Source organism: Diprion similis, chromosome 13 (assembly GCF_021155765.1).
Source record: "Diprion similis isolate iyDipSimi1 chromosome 13, iyDipSimi1.1, whole genome shotgun sequence".
NCBI lineage: Eukaryota > Metazoa > Arthropoda > Insecta > Hymenoptera > Diprionidae > Diprion > Diprion similis.
The window spans coordinates 1,009,954-1,034,399 of NC_060117.1; the positions used below are offsets into that span (position 1 = coordinate 1,009,954).

The 24,446-nt window shown below is 39.4% G+C and overlaps 2 protein-coding genes across 4 annotated transcripts in view; one reads left to right on the forward strand and one right to left on the reverse strand.

The window, feature by feature from the left end:
- On the reverse strand, positions 1–18,989 carry LOC124414151 (sorting nexin-8-like). Of its 2 annotated transcripts, XM_046895099.1 has the most exons (10): positions 18,970–18,989; positions 5,488–5,605; positions 5,060–5,184; positions 2,925–3,057; positions 2,496–2,689; positions 2,275–2,392; positions 1,731–2,190; positions 1,425–1,641; positions 1,146–1,334; positions 1–891 (listed from the first exon to the last, which is right to left on the reverse strand). In XM_046895099.1, exons 2-10 carry the CDS (start codon positions 5,510–5,512, stop codon positions 805–807), a joined length of 1,548 nt encoding a protein of 515 aa, XP_046751055.1. In that variant the 5' UTR covers positions 5,513–5,605; positions 18,970–18,989; the 3' UTR covers positions 1–804. The 2 variants fall into 2 exon arrangements, with proteins under 2 accessions (XP_046751055.1, XP_046751054.1); XM_046895098.1 differs by lacking the exon at positions 18,970–18,989 and having other exon boundaries at positions 5,488–5,949.
- LOC124414154 (transcription factor kayak-like) overlaps positions 9,946–24,446 on the forward strand; it is a 26,615-nt gene continuing 12,114 nt past the window's right edge. Inside the window, exon 1 of one of the 2 annotated variants that reach the window (XM_046895101.1) lies at positions 9,946–10,146. In XM_046895101.1, coding sequence (XP_046751057.1) covers positions 10,003–10,146 — 144 coding nt within the window. In that variant the 5' untranslated portion in view covers positions 9,946–10,002. Of the gene's footprint in view, positions 10,147–15,754; positions 16,025–24,446 lie in introns of those variants that run through there. The other variant, XM_046895100.1, reaches the window with a different exon arrangement.

A 24,446-nucleotide genomic window follows, 5' to 3' on the forward strand; every position in this document is an offset into this window, starting at 1 on the left:
AGTTTGAGCTATGAGAAAATTACATTGGAATAAAATAATCTACAAGAATTCAGTTATCGATGAGTATATGATGTGTGTATCTAAAGACAGCGTTATTCGTCCTTTTTTTCAACAATCTCTATAATAATAATTACGAGCTTCCTTATCCCCCTAGAGTATTCTAGGCTTCGAGTTTAAAACAGGCATTGAAGCGCTTTTATCTCATTCTATTTGTATTTTTCTAATGTCGCACAGTCGAAGCACTATTACAATCTTACTAATCTCCTGTCTTTGATCAATAATTGAATTTACATAAATTCAAACTATTTACCGTTATTTTCCAAATCATCTTCAGTTTGCAAGATTTAGCAAGAGATGAGAACCTAACGATTTATCTCTTCAAAAACTTTTACGTACACCTAGAACTACTATTAATTATGCTTCGAATTTACGTCCAGGTACCTTGCATGTACAGTATATTTTAGTTATTGCACAAAACGTTAATAATATTAGGATTGTCATTTCCGATTCGACTTGGATAGTTAAACACTTTACTAAGTATATATACATATATGAAAAAATATGTATAACTGCCACGAGTTTCTTTGAACATAAACCGCTATAAAATAACATAGCACGCGACTTAACATATTACTTTACACTTTTGTTCGGCGATGAACAAATAATAATTAAAAGAATTAATTAGATACGGTAAATAATATGAGAATTGAATTAAATAACGAATATTATACTAATAATAGAACATCTCAATTCAGTAATATCAATATTATCTTATGCCCCCCGGATTCTGAAACAATATCAATGCTATGAGACTCCGTTTGAACTGCCAGCTGATTTTTCTGGTAAACATTTTGTTATCGTTGGCTCAATCAATTTCCAGACTTCCGTAAGCTGTAATGAAACGTTTCATCCATAATTAAAGCTGTCCACAGTTTGTTTCAGCCGTAAATAAAATTGAGCAAATAAGTGGCGATACATTTAAACATATAATTAGTAAGATCTTACCTATTTCCATAATAAATTATCCTCTGAGCGAACGCACAAGAAAATTATCAGTGTTACACTTGTGGCTTATTGTAAACTTAATCAGTTACCAAACACGATCATCCAGGGATTAGCAATCACAAAAAGTTAAATCAACTTACTTCGGAATGCCCCTGTATCTGGACGCTTACTAGACTCTGTAGAACTGTGGCAAGAATTTCCAAGTGGGCGTGAACCAGCTGCGTCTCCATGTGTAAACAGTGGAGCGAGAAGGCGTTCCTCAACTCGACATTTGCGATCACAGTTTCTTGAGCCACCATTTTGTTTTCCAGATGTTCGACCGTGTCGGCCTGAAATTATTCATAATCGTACATAAATTGTTGGAGGAATTGGATCGACGGTGTCTTCGGCAGTTGAAACAGGAAACTCAAAGTTTTTACATCTGTTCCACGAATAACGCCCTGCATTTGTCTCTTCTTCAGAGACAACATAGTCGACAGAGCTCTCTGATGATCTGCGCTGACTCCTCGCTCGTGTCGCTCGCACAAAACTCTGTGCGCTATCAAAATATCAAGGAGTAAATTGAGCCTCTCGCAGACCATGCTTTCCTCTATTACAGCTTGCTGTAATGCTCTGGTAGAAAGTAGACTGAACTCTCTGAAAATATAAGGGGCCATCGTTGGAATGTTCTTCTCCAAGTTAAAATGGTGGATAATTATTTTTACCAATAATTTTCACTCTCTCACTTTGAAATGACGTGGAATCCCTTCTTCATATCATTCCAAATCGTCGATCCACCCGTCGCCCAAGCACTTGTACCGTGAGGTTCGTTGGCCAAGTTGTTGAGTTGCGTTCCAAGCTCGGCCATATCCACGGCATACCCGTGAGACCTGATGGCCAAACAGTCGGCGATATTCTTTAGTCTCGATATCCCCGACAATATGACGCGTATCTGATCTCTGCTGTTTGCAAATTCTGTCAGAGTCTCAGGGGGCACGAGTTCTTTGGCTTGGCTGGACAATTCCGAGGTCGCAAACTCGTCCGGAACTCGTCTGAACACCTCGCGAATCTTATGCTGCGTCTCTTCTCCGGTGAATGTAAAGAAAAACTGCACTATCGGGTCCTTGCTCACCGATGGGTGGCGCGCTATCAAAGTCAAGAATCTGAGTAACGAACGTCTCCGTTCTTCGAGGAATTGAGAATCAGCTGAAATAGAAATGGAATTAGGCTCAAATTACATCTCAAAGAGGGTCCTTCCGCGATTTTATTCGCTTTCTCGTTGTTCCTTACCTCCGACTATCTTCTTCGGCGGAAGCTTGGGTATCAGCCTGTAAGGAAATCGAGCTAGCAGAAGTTCGTGCAGGGAAACAAAGTCGTTGTAACGTCGGTAGACGACAGAATTGAACCTCTGTAAATGGTAGAGCAGAGAAACAATAAAACCATTGAGAAAAGTACGCGTTACAACTTTAGAATGAAAACATCGCTCCAGCTAATTTTATTTAGCATCGTACCTTACTTGTCACTTGATATTCGACATGCTTAAGGAATATCCCCTTCTTCTCGGGTACTAAATTCACTTCTATGGTATCTAGATTGCATATGTCAATGTAGGTGAGATTCAGTTTCGACGGGTTTGATCCCTTGTGCATCCTTTGCGCCAAGAGAACAACTTCGGTCAGATCTCCGAGAGCGGGTATCGGCAATTCTATTTTAAAATTAAAACAGATATGTCAATGTCTTCTGCTTTTACAAACTCGAGGTGGCTCTCTGTGTCTCATTAATTGCCTCATATGAGTTGTCGTATCAAAGCGAAGGACTTTGGGAGCACCTCCGTTGTTTCACGTCATTACAGATGAGAAAAAACTTATGAAACTAAGTAGCCATCTCACATCGCTAATTGCAAAAGGAAACGGTAAAAACTAACAAAGTTTCAATCAAACCTTGAGATTCAGATATTTCCAGGAGCTTATCACTCGGCTGTTTACCCTGTTGAGCGAAAGCTACCAATGCCAAACCCTTGTACAGGCCGCTTCTTGTTAAATACCCAGTTTTGCTGTCCACGAGCTCCCAAATCTGTAGACAATAGCAAATTAACGACACATTATTGTTTTAAAATTTTTATTTGTAGACTTTTCTGTCTGCGTAACACATTAAATATCAGATGTTTCGTTTGATGTCATCTGATGAAAATAAATTGACGTGTATAATTTCAGAAGGAATTGTGACGCGATGAAACACAATCGCACTGTAATAAGGTTTAAAAGCTAATTTGCAAATTTGTGGATTAAGGCAATCTATTCCAATCAACTCAAAGTCTATTCTCGTTTCAAAGATGTTACGATGAGCGGTAAACGATGTACTTGAACTCATCAACACCGCATTACCAGAACAGAAGTAAAGCGGAAGGACAGAAAAAAAAAATCTTAACCAAATTACTGTGTGATATATTTTGCGCTGAATGCAAAACAGTGATGATAACTATACTAATAACAGAAGCAAGAATAAGTAAGGGGGTATAACCAAACCAAGAGTGATGAACTTTTAAATCGCTTTTAAGTTTATTAAACTGGATTCACCGGATAAAACAAGCCCGAGCCTAGAGCAGCAGGCGATGTATTACTGTTGACTATTTGTATCAACATACATCATATGCAATAATAATTTATGAGGGGCACGACAGATACGTTGACCTTATTGTCAGTGACACCAAGTACCAGTTACGCGGGGCATCGACAAATTTTTCTTACAAGGGGACCTCTTCTTATCATTGGCATTGGGGTGGGAGAGGACGGCTAGACCAAACTAAGAATAGGACTGATGGATGGATATATAGAGAAGGAAGGAGGGGGGAAGAAAATGAAGCAATTTACTATTTTCTAACTGCTCGCGACGTTGTTAGGTATCAGCAGTAAGACAAGAAGCTCCGTTATCCTGTCTTTTTGCTTATTCTCAAACCATGATAAGCATGATCTTTAAATATTTTGTAGGAGAAACCGAATTTATTATTAAATCTTTATCTCTAATTACACCATCACTTGCAGTGATCGCGTGGCTATATATGATTAAAAAATAAAGATACTTGACGGATTTTTTCATTTATCAGGAATGATTATTATAGTATGACGGCCAAACACTTTCTTTGTTATTCATTTGTGGAATAACTGGTTTTTAAATACATTCACACGAGTATTCCTGTTCAAACAATTCAGCAGCTTCAAATCGTTTATCCTTCAATGTAATTGTAATATAAAATTTTAAAGCGCTCAAGGCTAATTAATATTCAGGTTAAAAATAAAACGGGTCTGTTTGCAGGCAGCTAATAAATGCTGGCTAAATACGACAATCCAGATTCTTGAACAACGATAATATTTCTATTCAGGAAAACAATAACAAAACTACCTCGTGATAATTTGAAACTGCGAAAGAGAGCAATGTGTAACAAGGGGCGTCAACGACCATTATCAACAACTGGAATGTTACAGGGTGATAACGCCGCTGAGCCACATGATAATACTACCAATGGCGCTTAGATAGCTAGGAATATTTCTAACTAAGAAGTAGATGGAAAGCATTATTCAATAATTCTCCTTTACTCTATTCTCATTTTCAACCAATTATCATCCAACCCCATCATTATCGTCCCACCTTTTATTATTTATTTCTGTAATCATTGACTCGATTTTTTCTTTCTCTCGTTCGTCGATGCCTCAAAAATCATAAATCCAGTTTGTTTTATTATTTTCCTTGTATTGTTTGTAAAAAATAAAAATTTATTTTTGTGAAAAAAAAAAACAAAACAAAAACGTGATTTCACGAGTAACAAAAAGTAACGAAAACAACATCAGCCCATACGCGAGCCACGTGAAATTGAACAGTGACAGCGCGCGCTGCATGCGCGCAAAAGGGTCGGCGGGGCGGTGGCGGCGGCGGGGGGAGGGGGGGGGGCTGCAGCTATGACGGACGAGGCTCGTGATGACGATGACGAACGGCGAACGGTACTAACGGTACTTTTGGAGATATTTGGCAGAAGTAGGGTTTCAACGAGGACATGTAAGGACGGAACTTATCAACGAACCTGGCTGAGTATAGAGCTGCTGAGTTGAGATTTAACGAGTAGTGATTTGAACACTTCTCTCTCGACGTTTCCTCCGGACGGTGAACACTTTTCGTAAACTTCCCTATAGAACGCCGGTATCGAACCTACAAATTATGGTGAATGAAGAAAACGGAAACTATAGAGAATTGAGTAATGTAGAAAAATCGATTGGATTCGACGAGAAGATGCAAGATAGTTGTGAATTGTTTTTTTTTTTTAAACTGATTTATTTCACAATGAAAGCAAACAAATCGACGCTTGTTGTTAGTTATATACATAATTATGTTTACAAAAGTTTCCTCGCGATCGATATGCTTATACAATTTTCATACGATAAAGTTATTCGACTCGATCGTTGTTTATTTCTTCAAATTGATTCGCAGTGTTTGCGTTTTGTTTTCATTTACCGAACGATAGATCGGTGGAAGCCATTTTGGATAACTTCTAGATCATCCGGGATCTTGGCGTGAGTGCGTGTGTGAGAAACTGCGTGCGTAGACGCGATCTTCCCCCTCTCTTTCTCTCAATATCTCAATGGTAAACAATGACGGCGATGATCACGGATGATCGTCTCTGGGTCGCACTCGACTCGACGTTCGTAGTAAAGCGTAACTTCGAATGAATTCGAAACCCCCATTTGAAGAGGAATTAGAACGAGCTGAGGACCGGCGGCTTGCCAGTGCAATTCGGTCTCGCGACGACGTCGTTTGTATTACGCGTACCGCTATACTGCTTACGTACTCGAATAACAATCGGCGTAATTCGTGCTTTCGGATCGACGAGAGTCACACGCAACACGCGCCATTGCTCATGCCCCCTACGCCTGGCTGGCAGCGGCGAACTGACACCGACTGACACGGACTACGTCGACTGCTCTCGTGCTCTCAGCCCGACGATGCTTTCAGACTTTCAGCTCTGCATGGGCTGCTCCCGGAACGAGAGGCCGGAGAGGCGAGTCCGACGCTTCCTCACATTTCTCTTTTTACTTCTCGCTATACGCCCCTAGGAAAAAAACAGTCCTGATATTGTTTCACACGTTTATAATACCTAATTCGCTCTATACACGCGGAGGAGAAAAAGGAGGATAAATTGACGTCAAGTTATTTTTCTGACGATTCTTTATTATCGTTTATCGGAGTAATCGAATCATCGTCGAAATTAAACGAGATTACAATTTTTTTTATTTCATACACAGAAGAGCGAAGTCTGACCCGACATACACGAAGCAGATTTTTGAAACTAATTTTTCAGGTGTCTAGATCGTAAATTCATCTCGATAAACGATCTAGATTTACACTTTTTTACCGACACTAGATAATACCACTGATTCACAGAGCCGACACATTACCGACATGCTTTCGTTATCCACAACGAGTTTTAAAGCTCACGTCAGAGTGCGTGGCAACGGTGATGCCGAGCTAACTTCGCGCCTGATTGTACGGGGGGAAAATTGTCACACAGTACTTATGAATCTATGAAAATATTCTAGTTCGAACGATGAAAATGCATAATGACTACCGTGTTGAACGAGGAATAACACATATCTACACGCTTTAGATCGGTGTAAGTATAATAGTTGGACTCTTGCGGAAAAAAATTTGCAATTTCTGTAGTCTCCCAGCATTCGAAACGGACAAAACTATGTATTTACAGTAACGTTCATTAATAGGTACCCATATAGTGGATTACTATTTGTTTTTTTTTTTTTGCAATGAAAACTGGAACGAGTTTCTTTTCCAAGCAAATTTCATGTACCGATGAGTAGCGACGCAAGTGACAGACGAAACAATCGCGATACGTTGATCATAGACACGTAAAATTTCCATAGAAAAAAAGCTTGTTTCAGTTTTGATTCCAGACAGGATAGGGGTCAAAACTTGGTAGAATCAATATTTCGAATGACCGATGTATCGACATTTCAAGGGAAGATTTTGAGCAATTCAATTTTTTTTATTTCATTTTTGCAATATTGAACTGTTCCAAGTTTTGACCCCTACCCTTAAAAAAAATAGGATGCCGCTGGAAATCCATTAAAGAATATTACCCATAGGTATGCACGCAATTCTACGTAGGTAGACATGATTGGTATGATATTGCAATTAGAATAAATCTGCGGAAATGAAATTATTAAAGAAATGCTGCTGAGAATTGAAAGAGATGGAAGAAAAACAACACGTGCAGGTGTAGAGTATTTACGTAGGCATCAATGCCACATTCCATGCATCGCGTCGTAGCCGAAGTGCAAATACGCGCCACAAATGCGTGTTTCAACCTGCCATGCCATGCCGGTCCGATACCCAGATATGGTGCTATTGTACAGTCCTTGGCTAGAAGGATGCGGAGTTGCTAAATGTGTATTACTGTGAGCTAGCTCAGGGTTAACAACTGCCAATTTCGATATCCATCGCTGCTGCTGCTGCTGCTGTTGTTGCCGCTGCGCGATCAAGTCAAGTTTCTATATCTACTGCATCATGTATACTAATCGTAAGCCTATTATTTTTTACCACTTGAACGCACCGCGTGTAATCATATTCCAAAAGCAATCTAGGTGAATGTCACAGCCGCAATCGTTGTCTCTCGTCTATATTAACATACGTACAAGTATGCCTTATAGGTATGTACCTGTACACGTGGACGCCAATTCATCAATGGAAAACGAAAAATAATTAAATGTAAAATAGTAACCGATGTGTGTCAGTCCTTTTTACTTGCGATAGATTAGTGGGCGAAGAAAAAAGGCCAAAAAGAATCTTACGACCGGATTACAGTTCACAAAGTTATCATTGTTCTCACGATAATAGGATATTATTTTTAAGTTTATGCGCGATTTATCGAGTATACAAAAATACGCTCTAGTTACATGCATGACATGATAAATCACGATTGATATTTAATTATAACGCATATCTCATACCTCATCTGTATGATAAACAGAATATATAGGTAAACCGCCTGTGTACTGCACCACATTGCGTAATCGAAAAAATAAGTCTTACACCGCATATATTTTTATTTTATTGTTCTTTTCCTCGCTTTTTACAAAGCGATTTTTCCGTTATTGAATAATTCTGCCATCCGGTTCAAATTTGTGATCCTCTCACAAACTACGAAACTTGAATGATTATATATGTATGTCATTACACTCCGCTTTTCTGTGACACTCATCAATTCAGCGTATATTATACCTATGTCGTAATAACAAGTGTGAGAAAACGAATACCCGTCCAACAATTATCCTACCCAGCTATGCGGACGCCGTCATTAGGATGTAATCATAGTTTCAAATTCTCGGAATCCCCTCGGTAATAGAGAGAGCATTGATTACCCCGAATTTCTGCACGCATGTACAAGTTAGTGGATACACGGAGTTTAACGGTGAGTCACGGCGGGTTCTCGTTTGATACCGACCGACAATCGACTGCACCCCCCCAAGCAAACTTCACCCACGCGATCCCGCTAGGCTCCGTATACCCATGTGCATGAGTCACCGGAAATACTCGGAAGCGCTCTACTCCTCCTCCTCCTCCTCCTCCTCCTCCTCCTTCTCCGCCTCCTGTTTCTACACTTCCACCTCGTTCGTTCTCGATCTCGTTTAAAGTTTCACTTCATCGAGACGTCACGGGAGTCTCCGCGGCTATCCCAAAGCTCCCTCCTCCACCTCATCCCGTCCACCACACTTCTCTCCAGGTACATGTATACTTACATTTCATACTTTCGTATTGTCTGGGTATAATCTTCATCCGTCGTCTAGTGAGGACTTTGGTTTATGAAATAATCTCTGAGTCTGAATCGCAACGATAGAGATTACGTGGAATTCTAATTTCAGAGAGAAAAGTCATCATGCGTGTAGTATATTTTTTTTTTTTTTAATTTATTCACCCACATGGTCACAGCTTTCAATGTCTAATAATGGGTGTAATTGATATGCGTATTACAAAATTGAGATACGATAAAAATTTGAAAACGCAATTCCGACTGACCACTGGTCTTCCTATTCTGTCTCTCCTTTCCGACTGGGCCTCCTCGTGTATTCCAGGAACAAAAGTGCATAAATAACAAACGTACTCCTTGGTTCATAGTCAGAACACATTCTTTCAGTTTCTCTCAACGATTTTCGGCAGCCCTGATAGATCAACGAGTTATATGTGTGAAAAAGAGATAAGCGTTCAGGAGAAATAAAATAATCTTCGCAGTAGCAGGGCGCCCGGTTACAGCGTTACGCTACTGCCCCGGATGGTTCCACGGCGGCGATGACGTCACTCGAGAACGGGGGCCTCTGATTGGCGGGCACGAGTTCTCTACGCGGACGGGAATAACGAATGACATCATTCGGCTCTTGCCTCGCCTCCCCCCCTCGCCCCGGGCCAAGGTATTCCCCCACGGGGTGAGTCATCCTCGTCGCTGGTCGCGTTAACACGAACAACTCGTCGAAGAAGAGAACACGAGAACGTCGAGAAGTCGAATTACTCAGAGTTTAAGACCTCGCGCTCGCGCTCGCGCATTAAGAGAAATAACCACGAGGCGATCGACGGATAGATAACCGTTACGTTGTCTCTTATTTCGTGACTTAATATACACGCGTGGACCAAATAGTAGAAGACTCGCCCCGTTTTCTCTACGATTGTTGATACGGGGGGAACTGGCGAAAAGACGCGGTGAAACTTTGTTATACACCGCGAGAAAAACGCCTGATTCTTTAACTCTTCGATATATTATAATTATAATATCGTTAAAAAGAGAGGGAGATCGAACTGAAGTTAGTTTCGGAACGTCGGGACGGTTCGTGCTTGTTTTTTCCATTCAACGTTCTTTTGTTTCGAAAATTACGAAGACGACGACGACTTTTCGCCGTTCGAGAATACTATCTAAATCCTCGTTTAATCACTGGATTATCAAGTTCGGATATAAAAAATCCGTCAACCATGAAGCTGGACGTCGGCGACGCGCTTTACGACAGCTCGTCAAGCGTTTCAACGGACAGCGGTGCCTCGCAGAGTTCTCGTGTCAGCAGCCATGATTTTCTATCAAGCATCGCCAACTCCTCGGCGACAGCGCCGTCTAACAACGTGAGTACCCAGGCAACAATCGCCTTTAATAACCAACCACTTACATCGACGATCGTTGTTCGCGCTCCTCGCTTTCACCTGCGCTAAATCATCGTTTTCGATTTTCGAACAAGAGACCCTAACCTTACCTGATTCTAACTCTAACCCTCCAGCCGTCGCATTTTCCTTCTAACCGTTAATCCCAAGCCTCGTTGTTGCATATTTCTAGAGACAAGTTTGTTGAAAAGGATTTACGCAATCGTCCTTCCCTCCACCTCCTCCGTTTTCCCTGCAACGTTGCGTTGCCGTTGATTGGTCGGCTCTGTCTCGTTTCTTTCTCGAGATTGTCAGAGCGAGATAGCGAGGCAGCGAGAGTGACTTGCAACATTTTCCTCGCCAGTAGTTGTTTTTCAAATTGCATATAACATATCCCGGTGTTGTACCGACTGTAGAATGTAATGTAATGTAATCGTAGTTTCGTATTATTGTGTAATCGAGGACCGACGGAACGATGATTTTATACCTTATCTACGTATTGCCCGTATCATCGAAGGGACACGTCGATGCGTGAACGTTTTTTTATGAATACAATTTTTGCCCTTTCAGTCGCGCAATTCAGTTACGAAGATGCAAAAAAAGTCCAGGATTTTTTTTGGAATATAGAAAAAAAGAATTACTAATAAAAAGGGTGCAACTATATACTGCAATGGCCAACCGTGACTGAAAGGGTTAAGAACCTCTCGTAAATCTATACTGCGCCTTTTTATCGCACACGATCAGAATCCCGATGCACGGATTCAAAACCCGCCTTCGTCGCCGTTCGTTCGTCCGTCGCTGGTCGTCGCTGAGAAGAACTTATAAATATAGACCCGTTAAACGCCGTCATCGACCATATTAACTAACCCGAATAATAATTTCATTCGTAGGTTGAATACCGAAAATTAGCACCGCCGAATCAGCGTCGTAGTTTCTCGTAAGTGGAACTTGAAAAAAAAGATATGTAACGAGAATCGTTAAAAATAAGCAATATACAAACACCACACAGGAATTGGTATCGTTATAATAGCTGTAACCTATGTCGTATTATCGTTTCTTCGTTATTCTTTCGTACAAAAATAGATCTTTGTACGTACACACACGTTTTCCCGCTTACCTATTTTTAATGAGGTGGGTGTAATCGCCTACCACCACCTTGCGTCGGAGAAGGCATAGGTATGCGTGTAAAACAGTGTAGTTGGCAGTACTTGCAACAGCAGCTGTTTTACCAGAGAACAGAAAATCAGACAGCAGGCAATCGTTCGATCGATACAATTATGATACGTATAGTACAAAGTAATATTTTATTTCATTTAAACAGATGTTTTCAGTCTCCAAACGCTGTAAAACTCGCCATCATCATTTTAATAATTCACTATATCATTATCGCTCGTTGTTCTACTAACTGCAATTCTCTTCCCCTTAATTTTCTTCGCTTCCACTGCGTGTAAACAAAATTTTACTAATGATATATCTACTATGCAAAACGCGCATTGTAAATATACACATATATATATGTATATATATATATACCTGACTCAGGGGAAGCCCGTTTATTTTCGCTTAATAGCAGGCGGTCAGGAAATTTATTTACGCATCATTGCAACGTACGTAGGTATATATAGTTAGATGTGTATGTGTTACAGGCATTAGTTTTTCGGCGTACACCGTGCGCGGGAATACGGATATAAAATAAACAAGCGATATAATCTCCGTCGGTCATCGGAGACGTATATAACGCATAGCAGGAAGGCGTGACGTGTGTATTTGCGTATTTATTTATTTATTCGTCTGGAAGTACTGTTACTACTTATGTACCGCTTCTATTCAACAAATAACTACTTTTCCCCCCCTCCGCTTATAATGTGTATATTTATTATGTACTATATACCAGAGTGTATGAGTCATTCCGCACGCACTTTCGGTAGCATACGAGACTGTAAACAAAAAACGAAAAAAAAAAAAAAAAAAAAACGATCCTGTCCCATTGCAAGAAAGTTAAAAGAGAGCCTATTCAGCAGAAGATAAAAAATCCTGAGAAATTTAAATAAATGACGAATAGTTGAGAGAAAAGTAATTTCGTAAAACGTGTAAGACAAAAAATAAGAATATAAATTTTTTTTAATTAATTGTAACCAACAACAACGACTATCTAATTCATTATACTACCTATGTTACACGCGCATATAATATTGCTGCACACTTGCTATTTATTCGGACTCTTGACGAAGGGGTTTCCCCGTTCCGTTTCGTTCTTCTACCCTAACGCGTTTCGAAATAGAACGTTATTTATGGTGCGCACATTAGCTGTAGGTACACGGGTGATTATACGTATATATGTATAGTAAACGGGGCTAAGAGCTATTTTAAAAGTCAACCTTACAGAGGTACGATTGTAACCTCGGTTTATAACGGTTTCCACTTCTTCGACCCTTTGTTCATCCTCTGGTAATAATCTCTATACGTCGTTGTGACAAATAAATAGAAATTTGAAAATCTGCGGTAAAAGTAATTGCCGTTATTATTCTTTAAGCTTTAATTCCTGTCGTTTAGTGTGTCGATATTGTTTTCTTTCATATGAATTTATTATCGTTTCTATTTATCATCATCCGCGCGACGCATGCAGGTAGTAGATTTAATTACGAGAGTAGGTACAAGAAACAACGATTATCATTCAGCATCGACAACGATAATCTGAACCACGATCTAATCGTAAATTAATGAATAAATAAATAACTGGCGAACCTTTTACACGTGCGCTGCGCTCTGCATGCGCGGGAATAAAACGAAACGAACTATATATGTATGTGTGCACCATGTATGCATACGTACACAAGGAAGTGCGTGGTGAATCATGTCAGTCGTAGAGTCTGACGGACTGACTCTGTTGTACACGCTGCACGTGTTCTTCGTACATTATATGTATGTACTGTTTTAAAAGCTCTTTGTTCGATCGTACGAGAGTGACTCGATTTTCCGACGCAGCGGCAACGACGCTCGCTAACTTCACGCCGATTTATACCTATATGGTGTATGACGGGAATCACCGTCTCTGCAGGATATCGCTTGATCACTTTGTTTATAAGTTTACTGTAGGGTGTGCGCAGTTTGTTTTTGATTTAACTGTCGTCGCCGGATCCTCTTGCATCGGGTGTATACAAGAATTGAGCCTTGTACAAAACCTTGTTTACAAAGCTTTATACGTGGTACGTATAGATGCTCTTATAGGCTTGCGAAACACGCAATTTGTTACGCACTCGACGGCAGCTCTGTTCGTCGTCAGCTCGGATTCGTACCGCAAAAACGGAAGTACCTACCCGGGAAGTGTGTCTGACCTACTGAATTTATGACGCGAAAGAAACCGCGACGGTTCAAAGAGCGGAGTTTGCGGTATGATGTATAAAACGTAGTTAGGTACTTTGGTACACGTAATGCGTAATATTTTACAATCATATTGTGATGAAATGTAAGACATCAAAACCTGGTAGAGCGGATGATTGTGAGTATGTGAAGATAAGTAAATACCAACGCAATGTCTCATTTCTTATTCCGTGAAAATAAGTTCATACGTGCAGTCTACATTGTTATTATGAAAAAATCACGGGAAGTGCAGAATATTGCTTTTCTTTTCATCTTTTTCTACCCGCTAATATCTATTTACATAAAAAAAAAAAAAAAAAAAAAAAAAACAAACAAACAAACAAACAAACAAACAAACAAACAAACAAACAAACAAACAAACAAACAAACAATTTACCGTTTCTCATATTTTCCTTATTTTTAATAAATAGAAATTACCTTCTCTTCTCTGTGTGCGTGTGTGCGTCTCTACTTTACCTCGAAAAGTTGTGAATAATAATGCCGAGATATGGGTTTGTCAATGGAGAACCCGAGAAACGATCAATGTTCAAAATATTCCAATAGGTACCGGGCTTTTGTGTCGAAACATTTCACTGCACCCACACACACACAGACACGTATCTCGAGTATTGGTTATTCCACGGTAAATTAAAGTACGTAGAATCGTGGACGGGTGGTGGCGGTGTGCAGCCTTGCGATATACTCGTACGATCGAACCGATATACTCACTGGACAAATCTCTACTTCCTGTAATCTATAAAAGTATATGAACTGATAGGTACATGGAATCGCTTTATTTCTTCAGTCGTAATGTAGTGGTGAGTATTCTTACCAACTATTTTATATCCATTTTTTTTCTACATTTAGAGGACTTTTCAACGGTCATATTTCTTTGCCATTTTTTTGCTATTTATGGTTGCATATTGCAATAGGTTTTCAATTCTCGAGAGTAATTGTTGCGATGCAATGTTAATTATTATTGTTGGAAAGAAATTGATTGGAAAAAATCATGAATATTTAAGGAGTAATTCATTTCCGAAAAAAGTTATTACCCCTCTACATGTGTACATGTTTTACATAAATTTGAAGTTTTTCGAAATCTGAGTTTGAAAATTCGAGATAACGGATCCATTATGGCGGACGAAAATTTGAAATTCGAACGAATTCGGAGAAAAAACTCTGTCAAGGGGATTTTCGGGTCGCTGATTACGAACCTGAAATCAGATATCGAAAATTCAGTACGGCGAATTCAATCAGTGACTGGAAAAACCGTGCATAGAGTTTCTTCACCGTATTCGTTGAAACTTGAATTTCTAAAATCTGATCACAGATTCGTGAGCTCCCTCCCTCCCCCAACAACCAAAGAACACTATTTTGTTAAAAACGTCTTCTCAGCACCATAATACGGGACTCGTGTCGCGGCTTCCTCGAAAAGGTTTTCTTTACCCTCCCTCTCTCTCTGTTTTTCCTTCGCGATCAGCACAATTCTGTACGAAAGCGTTTCCCGATTGGCCGAGTATGAAACGCTATCAAGATGGCGGATGACGTCATCTCCCGCCACTCCGACGGCACGCGTAACACACGCACGCACCGACACGCGGAGGGCCATGGAAAGCGGGTGTTCGGCTGGGCAAATTCTAGACACGCGCATGCACACCAGGCTTCGACAATCGTGGCGGAGGGGGGGGATGACGAGGCTCACCTCCCCCCTCCTCCACGATTCGCCGCGCTGGTTTGTCGCTCCTCGTTCCTTGGTTCCTACTTCTTCTGGTATATAGAGTTGTTACAGTAACGTTGAACGGTTCATTCGGTTAACCAGAGCCTATCGTGTTGTTGATGATAGGAAGCTTTGGAGAGACTTGCAATTAGAGAGAGAAACGGAGAGATAGATAGATAGATAGATAGATCGAGTTGATTGTGTGCGCGTGTGTCGAGAAGTGGTGTTATTAGAGCTTCTCTGACGTTGATACATATTAAACTTGTAACTTTCGTCGTTTGAATCGTTATAAACACGTTGGTGAATCACTAACGTAACGTTCTAACCTGATGTTATACACATTATCGGTGCTTGAAAATCATCAATCTACAAAAGTAGGAAAAGGACGAAAAGGACGAAAAGGAAGAAGTCACGTCATCTTTCTCTATATCGTCACAGTTCTCTGTCAGTGAACAGTGATTAAGTAAACGAAACAACAACAACTACAACTACTTATCAGTGCGAATATCATCGCCTACTTTTGGACAATTAAATTTCCAACTTCGACGCGTTATTGTTATTATTATTATTATAATATACGTGCAAGTACGTAAGTAACTGTTGTTACAAATGACGCAACGTGTCCCGAGCGCCGGTTTTTACGACGTTGACACAGCCATCGAGGATCACAACTACACGATGTTCTCGATGTATCCGCCGCCGCCACCGCGACCTTCCATTATTTTGGCGACAAATTCAAACTGCACATCCGATCCCTGGCATTTAACCAAAGAAGAGAAAGCCATGGTGAGCTATACTTATACTTACATTACTCAGTTTCGTACGTCTGGTATTATACCTACATCAGACTAAACTTGTGTTTTAACTATTTTTTGTATTTATTTTCATACATTTATTGCGCTTACGATTAATTCAACATCCCAACGAAGCTTTTGCGAATATTTTGAAAGTCTCGATCGTCGTCCCGTGTATCCGTGGCTGATGTTGTTGCGAAACTATACACGTTAAACCTACTTACGGTGTCGACTTTTAGAAATCGTCAATGCGTCATCACCTTGACAATGACACAAGTGGCTAGGTAGATCCGTTATTTCTTGTTGGTCGTGTTATAGAGCTTCGATTTCTTACTATATCCAGTTTTTCACCATTTTTATTACACATCTTATTCTCATTGAAGTATAACTGGAGGAACAGCGAATGTTTTCAAAGTCTATTCTTATACACCGTCGGAGAAGCGTGTATGATATGCAATTGGACGATCAAATCGCGCAATAATTATTATTATTATTATCTTACTCGTGCGTAATCGCCCTCGAGACGTGTCGCTATCATCGACTTTGATAATAATGACTCGACGAATTCGTTATTATACCTACCTACAAACTGACGAGTGTTCGCAGGTGTGTATGAATGTGTGTGCGCGTGTGTATATATACAATTACACGTAATCGTATCGCGAAAACCTCGCGACTAGATTATCATTATGATACTGACTGTTCATGTTTCCGTTTATATATATGAATATGTATACAATTTTCACAATCGTATAAAACGAGAGGTGGTAAGAATTGAGGCTTAAATTTCATCTCATCATTCGTTTTGCAATTAATTTTTTTTATTTAATTATTTTTTTTCATTGAATTCATGTGCACAAATCGACTTCTTCATTATCTCGATGAATATCGCGTATGAATTTTCTTCTCTTTGGCGAGTGATATATATAAATTAATTACAACGCCGATGATGTCAAAAAAACGAAATACAAAAAAAAAAAAAATTGAAGTAAACCGTTGAGAAATCTGACCGGAAGTTAGGAGTTGGCTCTTGTTAACCTCCGCCAATTATACAAGTACGCACGTGATGTGTGTTTGTGCGTGTGTGCTGTTGAAGAGAGAGAGAGAGAGAGAGAGAGAGAGAAATTCACTAGATTCAGTTGTACAAGCATATCAAATTACGTGTTTCAACTCGCGGCGCGCTAAAAATATTGTAATATCTACCAAAAAAAACATCGCAAAATAGTCATTTTCACTATATTTTCATTGTCATATATATATATATATATATATATAATATCATTGCTAATTCTTTTCTTGTCCACTAATTTCGAATATACGTATACATGCGATAAAGTATCATTTTTATGATCTCGAATCGTGAATATTATAAATATCAGGGGTATACTATATAGGTATTATGAAAATGACTCATCGATCGATTTATGAATGAAAATGTACAATTACGTCAGTCCCCGGTACTCTCTTAACAAATCGTCGTCGTCGAGAGAATAAGCAACCAGCCGTTAATTTATTATACAGGTATATATCTATCTTAGCCGATTTCGCGGTATTACACCCATTATACTGTATATACAATCTTAAAACTGACTGTGCACTTGAGCGTCGACGAGCGTTTCACGTAGTCATGCAATAAGAAAAAATGACGATGGAATACTGAGCGAAAAAAAGGATTTACGGAGAGGCGGAAGAATTATATCCGGCAACTATTGATCATCGTGTGATACTTATACACGTATTATCGAGAGAAGGAGAAGGAGGAGGAGGAGGAGGAGGAGACAAGAGAGAGAGAGAGAGAGACACGGAATACTGAGAAACGTTAGTCGACCACTTTATACTTGCGTGTGTATGCATATTGGCGCCATTATTTATCACATTTTTCACTCATGTTATACCTGGAAACGTTCGCGACGTCAAGTCGCCGGCTGGTTGCGGTTATTTAAAATAAAGTTTCTCGGATTCGCCTTCTGAAAAGAGAAATAATGAGAAAAACAGATTGTAGAAAATGAAATAAAAACAGAAGAAAAATAATATGGGAATGAAACATTTTTTTTCTTAAATACCTTGAAGGGGATATAAAAGCCTATCAACCATAGTTTGTCTGTGTGGTGTTTTTTTTTTCTTAAATTATTTTTACTTCTGGTAATCCGGGTTGCTTGGGTTATAGTAAATGGATTATAAATTAATTGTTATCAACGCAATTGTGTATTATAAGTAGAATATCATGCCACGCGGAGAATTATTGTGCAGCAAATCAAACACATTGCTAACCAGGATCTCCAATTGAATCGGTGAAAGTGAATTTCCTAATTATTTACGTCATTCGAGCTGCATATATATATATATTTAATATATCGCGGTCAAAACAAAAAATCTGTTACAACCGGAACTATACTCTACTATACTGCATAAATACGATACACCAATGCAGGTTTCATGATATATTTTAATTCCGTTTTATCATCTCTATAAGTATGATAAGAATTGACGTTTTTTTGTTTGTTTTTTGTCTTATTGTTTCCTCTTATTACTCTTTCTCATTGTCAGATTGTATTTGCTCACGAAGAAACGTTATATTATTAGAATCATTATTTATCAGCTGTATAAAATGGATAAAAATTTCACCCAATAACGAAAAGTTTGTGTGTGGTGCAAAATATTATATATAATGTTTATTTATGTATACACACACATCCTTTGTCGTACTTATGCGTAGTACTTTATACAGGTACTTTAACCAATAACTTGAAGATAAATCATGACGATCCTTGGATGTTATATACAGACTCTATCTTATATTACATCTATACGTACCTACTACGCCTGTAGCTGTCGTATGCTGTTGAAGCAGCGACCTTCGGAAAACGAAGACGACGAGGAATGTGACGTCATCGCGTCGTAAGAGCGCGTCATAGTAATTCTATTCGTCTCTATATTTCTCTCTCTATCTCTCTCTCTCGCTTCTCGCCTTCCCTCTCTTTTATTATACGATAGCACCGGTTTACTATTCTCCTTTTTAAGTACAACATTCCTGGCAGCTATACTGTCCATTTTTTTTCCCCCTTTCTTCTTACGCTCCACACGAAACGAGCTACTAATTATTGTATCAGGCAAAATCTAATCTAACCTTATATTGCATCGGCAATTTTTGTCTTTAATAATTTTTTCTTCAATAAATTTTACGTGACACGAGTAATATGAAATCTCGATAATTACCATTAGCCTTTATTAAAATGACGAAACTTAGGTTACGCGCGTGTGTGTGTGTGTGTGTGTGTGGTGATAAAATGGCGTCGATAACCGGGACCTCTGACGTCTCGGGGACATTTTCCAATATCTCTAATATAATCTTTATCGTTAGTACAGTTTTCTTTCTTCCTTTTCTTATCTTATCTTATCTTCTTCTTTTCCTTACTTACTTACATATTATAATCGCGAAATCCCTCGAGGAGGTAAGAAAAAAGAGGCGGGGTGCGGTGGTTAAAACCGACACTTACGGCGACGACGCCACGCTTAAGCACAGCAGCAGCAACAGTCCAAAGATTCCTGGTCCGTGACGTCATCGTCGAAGCATTTCCGATCTGGTATACATACGCGCGGGCATAACTCGAGGTCTATATCCACGTATACAGGATAATCCGTTTGTACGTACATACATACCTCGACGTGTAGGTATATAATATATGTATGTATGTGTTTACCTACTCAACTCGGATGTCGAGACTTGGAAAAAAGGGATCGGTATCAGTCATCGTCGGCGACCGGCGACGTCGCGTCGCCCTGAAACATGCGCTATAGTATATAGATTTAGGCCCGAGGTAACCGTTGTTGAAACGAGGTTAGGTAGGTACGCGGGATTGTGGGTAATTCTAGATTCCCGGTAGCACGAACCAAAAACATTGCTTACGTTATTCGCGTGGGTTTTGGTTTTTTTTTTGTTTTCATTCTCTCTTCTAATTTACGTTTCATTATTGCACGAAATGTTGCAACAGATGAAGAATCATACTTACCTAGGTATGTAGGTATTGGTTATAAAATTGTAACGAGGTGTAAGAAACGCGATTGAATCTCAGAGTTATTATTACTGTTTCAGTATCGCCCTTCGATACAGCCTTGAATGTAGGCAAGTAAGCGAAATTTCTCAATTTTTACTTGTTCCTCGTGTTTCCGCCTTTCATTTTTCACACCGCGCGCATAATTATCAAGAATATATATATATGTATATAACTATATATACATTTTTTACTCTTTCGTCGTCCCCTTAGTTTCTGGACAATCATTAACTGTTTCCTTTCCACTTTTGTCGTATTAATCGCATCGAGTACACGATTATCGTGTTTCCGAGTATACAATCGAACAATGTTGGCTAAATTTCACAGCTGTGTATAAACGTTAGTTGTTATAGGCTGCTCATGCTCATTATGGAACGGAAGAAAGGCTTGCATTCTGTGACTGCTATACCAAATCGGATTTGAAAAGATTGTGCAGGTGTCAGGTGTGCATTTCTATGGATAACGTATGCTATATATATATATATATATATATATATATATATATATATATATATATGCATATGGATATGGACATTGGAGCGCGGGTATATACATATACATACTATAATAGTGTTTGTTAATCGTTGGGAATTGAATAGACTCGTCTACTACGGTAAAATGGTCAAACGAGTGTGATAGATAGAAAGAGCTGATTCATATTTTGTCGATATTGCACGTGACATGGATGACGTGTATCGTATACAGTATAATGTGTACGTGTAAATATGATGTGTTTTTTTTTTTCTTATTATTATTACTACTATACACCGTATCGTTACATATTATTATTACATATAATTGTTCATATAGAACCTTTCAATTCTTTCTTTATCTTTTACGAGCTTGCATGACGTATGTTACGTACTATGGTATGTATAAATTTCTTCGTTTTTTTTTTTTGTATTTTTTGTTTTTTTATTACAAAATTTTTATAACCGAAATGACGATAGATTGGAAAGAAAAACTTTGGAATGTTTAATCCGCTTGAGCGTGAGGTCATGTTAGTTTTCTTATAACATTTTATGCTAAACGGCCTTGGACCGATCAACCACGAGCACCATCGCTCGATGATGCAGAGATCGTGCCGATTTCACTGAACGGTAAATCTTTTCGCAGAACGAACCGAAGAGTGATAAAGTGTTTTTGGCGATCGTAGCTCGGGCGAGGCTTGGGACGCCGTGGTAACGTCCTTGTCGCCACTTTCGCACCTACGTACCTACGTGCACACCTACATACATACATAATATTCAAACACAACCATTCCCGGGCAACCTCGTTATTATACCGACTGACTGTTACGAGGTGCTTGTTCGAACATGCAAGCAACGCTGCCGACACGTAGTAGTTCGTAATTAAATATTCATAGAATAACCGCCGACACATACATGCACTAGTGTGCAGGTAATGTCGGTTGTGTAAATACCGATTTCCAAAAAATAATTCCACGAAAGTTGGAAGGAAAAACCCATACAGGTATAATTTGCAGGCATATATATATGTATATGGTTTACCCAAAGTCTTTATTTTTTATTTTTTTTTTTTGGAAGAGTATCTTTCCGCTGACTCTCTTTCCGCATTTCTTTGTCTATATACATTTAGCTTAGGTTATGGTTAGGGGTTTGACACTTTGTACTACGGATATTTTGGTACCTACTGCACGGTGTAATAATCGTTTCACATATGGTCCGCGTGCGTTCACCTTTCTTTGTCGTTGCGATATAGGATTATAACGGCGACGACGACGACGACGATGATGATGTAGGTATGAGAGGGGGTGTGGTGTACAAGTAGCTTTTCCTTACTTCTTTATAGTGAACCACTTCTCTCTCGGTTCTCCTCATCCTCGCCGTCGTCGTCGTCGTAGTCTTGTTCTATTTTTTTTTTTTTTTCTCATTTTCTACGACAGCTAGTTGGAACTTGAACTATCCATATCACAACGATCGTGCATGCACGCAGTGTTGTTATAATCGCGTTTTTAATATACAGGAAAGAGAAATTATTATCATTGGAGAAGAGGGCTTTATTGTTATTATTATTATTATTTAGTTGTTGTTTTTTTTCGTTGGTTCATAAAACTCAACGATGCCTTTGTTCTTTGTTCGAGGGGTTGGGAAGACGTCTTGAAACACCCTTTCGGAACGAGGACTACCACTTTACCTTATCTGGTAATACTCTTGGTTGGTTGGTTGGTTGGTTGGTTGGTTGTTTGTTAATTCTTTTTTTCCTTTGTCACAGCGTATATTATACGACGTCGTGATGGATATTGTAATGCGTAGGTATCGGGTGTCTTGGCATTGTAGATACCAAATACGACCATCACCGTGACGACGTTGATCACGTCCTAGTCGAATCGAGGTACCGCGGACACGAGGTACACGTTGTTTGAGAAAATGGACGTACTTGCGCGTTTAATTTGACCGTTCATTGTTGGTTTTAAATACTTTTATATACATGCATACGGTATTACTAATTTTCCATAACTTTCCATTTACTTTTGTGCGCAGTAACGGTATCCATATTCTTCTGATACAGTTTCGCGAATTATTAGGTATGCGATTCCAAAGGTTGGATTCTTTATAACAGTATTATGGTGTGTAAGTAGCGAGTTACTTTGTGGAGATGAGGATGAAGTTGATCAGCGACGGTGTTGTAACGATGCATGTTTCGGAAGAGCCCTTACTTCACACCTTCAGGAATGTGTGAAATTTCGGAAACCATGATAAATAAAACGTATTCATATATTTTGACTAAAATTGCGCAGTAATTATCCAGATTTTTTTATCCTGATGTTTCGTCGTTACGTTAACGCGGTACTAACTTCAGCCGTATTTGTGTTTAAACAATAAGTGATTGTGACCTGATTGTGAAATCATGCGCAATTTATGTTTGAGGGAATTTGTGGAACAGTATAACCTACAAGCACGTATCATCGTCCATTCGATATCTCGGGAATGAATTTTTATTTTTATTTTTATGGTTCTCTTTCAAAGTTTAAATACTTTACTTCAAGTCGAGTTTTAAGTCTCTTTCTCTGTCTAATAAATATGACTGTCTCACGCGACGGCCTTGATGCGTGTGTGTTTTTTCTTGCTTCTTTTGTCTTCACTTTATTTATCCCAAGGTGCATGCTTAGCTTTTATTTATTTTCAACTTCTTGCCCGGGCATGGAAAACCTTACGGGTTTTGTCAGTAAAATTATTCTTTCTTCTACTTTCCTTAGAATAATGTATTTGCAAATTGATTTGAAAAAAATTCAGCTCAGCAGTATACGGACCAATCGGGACAAAACGCTGTAAGAACGATCTGGAATTCCTTTACGATGACTGGTTTCACTCTCACGCGGGCGACATTCGAAGTTTGAATTTCCCGGTAAACTTGCGTGCTCCACCGTGTAACCGTTAAAAGGCGCGTGCGCACGCGCGTGTTTCTTCGTGTGCTGCATCTATCGACCAATAACGACGACGGCGACACGCTTGAGTCACGTCGAAGCTTCGAATCGTGGTGTTTGGCGGAGGGGGCAGGAGGGGGCAGGAGGGGGGGGGGATACGAGTAAAGAGAAAAGCGGGTTTCCCCTGCAATTCGTGTTCTATCGAACGCATAGTTCATGGTATACCTGTATGTATGTATATGTAATAGATAAGCAACGTTGCGGTCACCTTTATGTCCTATCTATATACCGTGTGATGATAGCGCGGTGACAGAAACCTCGAGCAGGCAACCCACCGACTGAGAAATCTGAGAGAGAGAGAGAGAGAGAGAGAGAAAGAGAGAGTGAGAGAGTGAGAGAGTGAGAGGGAGGGAGGGAGAGAGATACCGTGAAACGCCGTGAGTCTTGTGACTGACTGTCAGTGTCACTAGAGTCACGGCGACGCGAGGATCTTCTCTCGATTTTTTTCCTCCTTGTTATTTTATACTTCGGCATCGGTGCGCGCAGGCAGCGTCGTCGATGATACAAAACTGTGCGGTTTTCTCAGCGATAACAATTTAATCGGGAAAAAATGAAAGTGAAGAAAATTTAACCGGATTTTCATGTTGCAAGAAAAAGAAAAAAAAAAAAAATTACCGTTATTATTGTCATTATTATTATTTCAATTTCGTACGATTGGAGGAAAGAAATTTTGTTTTTTTCTTTTGAACTCTGATATAATCGTGTTGGTGTCGCGTGTGACTGATCGGTTAACGTTTTAATTTGTCTCTAGAATTTGACAATAAATTTTTTTCATACCATCACTTCACGTGTATAAGAACAACAACAACAACAACAACAACAACAACAATAATCAGTACTGCGGAGAAGAAAGAAAAAACAATCGCCTGCACTCGAGTTACGGATTATACCATTTACCAATTGGATTTACACAC

Coding starts and splice junctions, on each gene's coding strand:
- LOC124414151 (XM_046895099.1), bottom strand. CDS start 5,512: ATGGCTTCCACCGATCTATCGTTCG. Junction 5,185..5,487: donor TTCCACCGATCTATCGTTCG/GTAAATGAAAAC, acceptor CATAATTTGTAG/GTTCGATACCGGCGTTCTAT. Junction 3,058..5,059: donor GCAGCTCTATACTCAGCCAG/GTTCGTTGATAA, acceptor TATTGTCTACAG/ATTTGGGAGCTCGTGGACAG.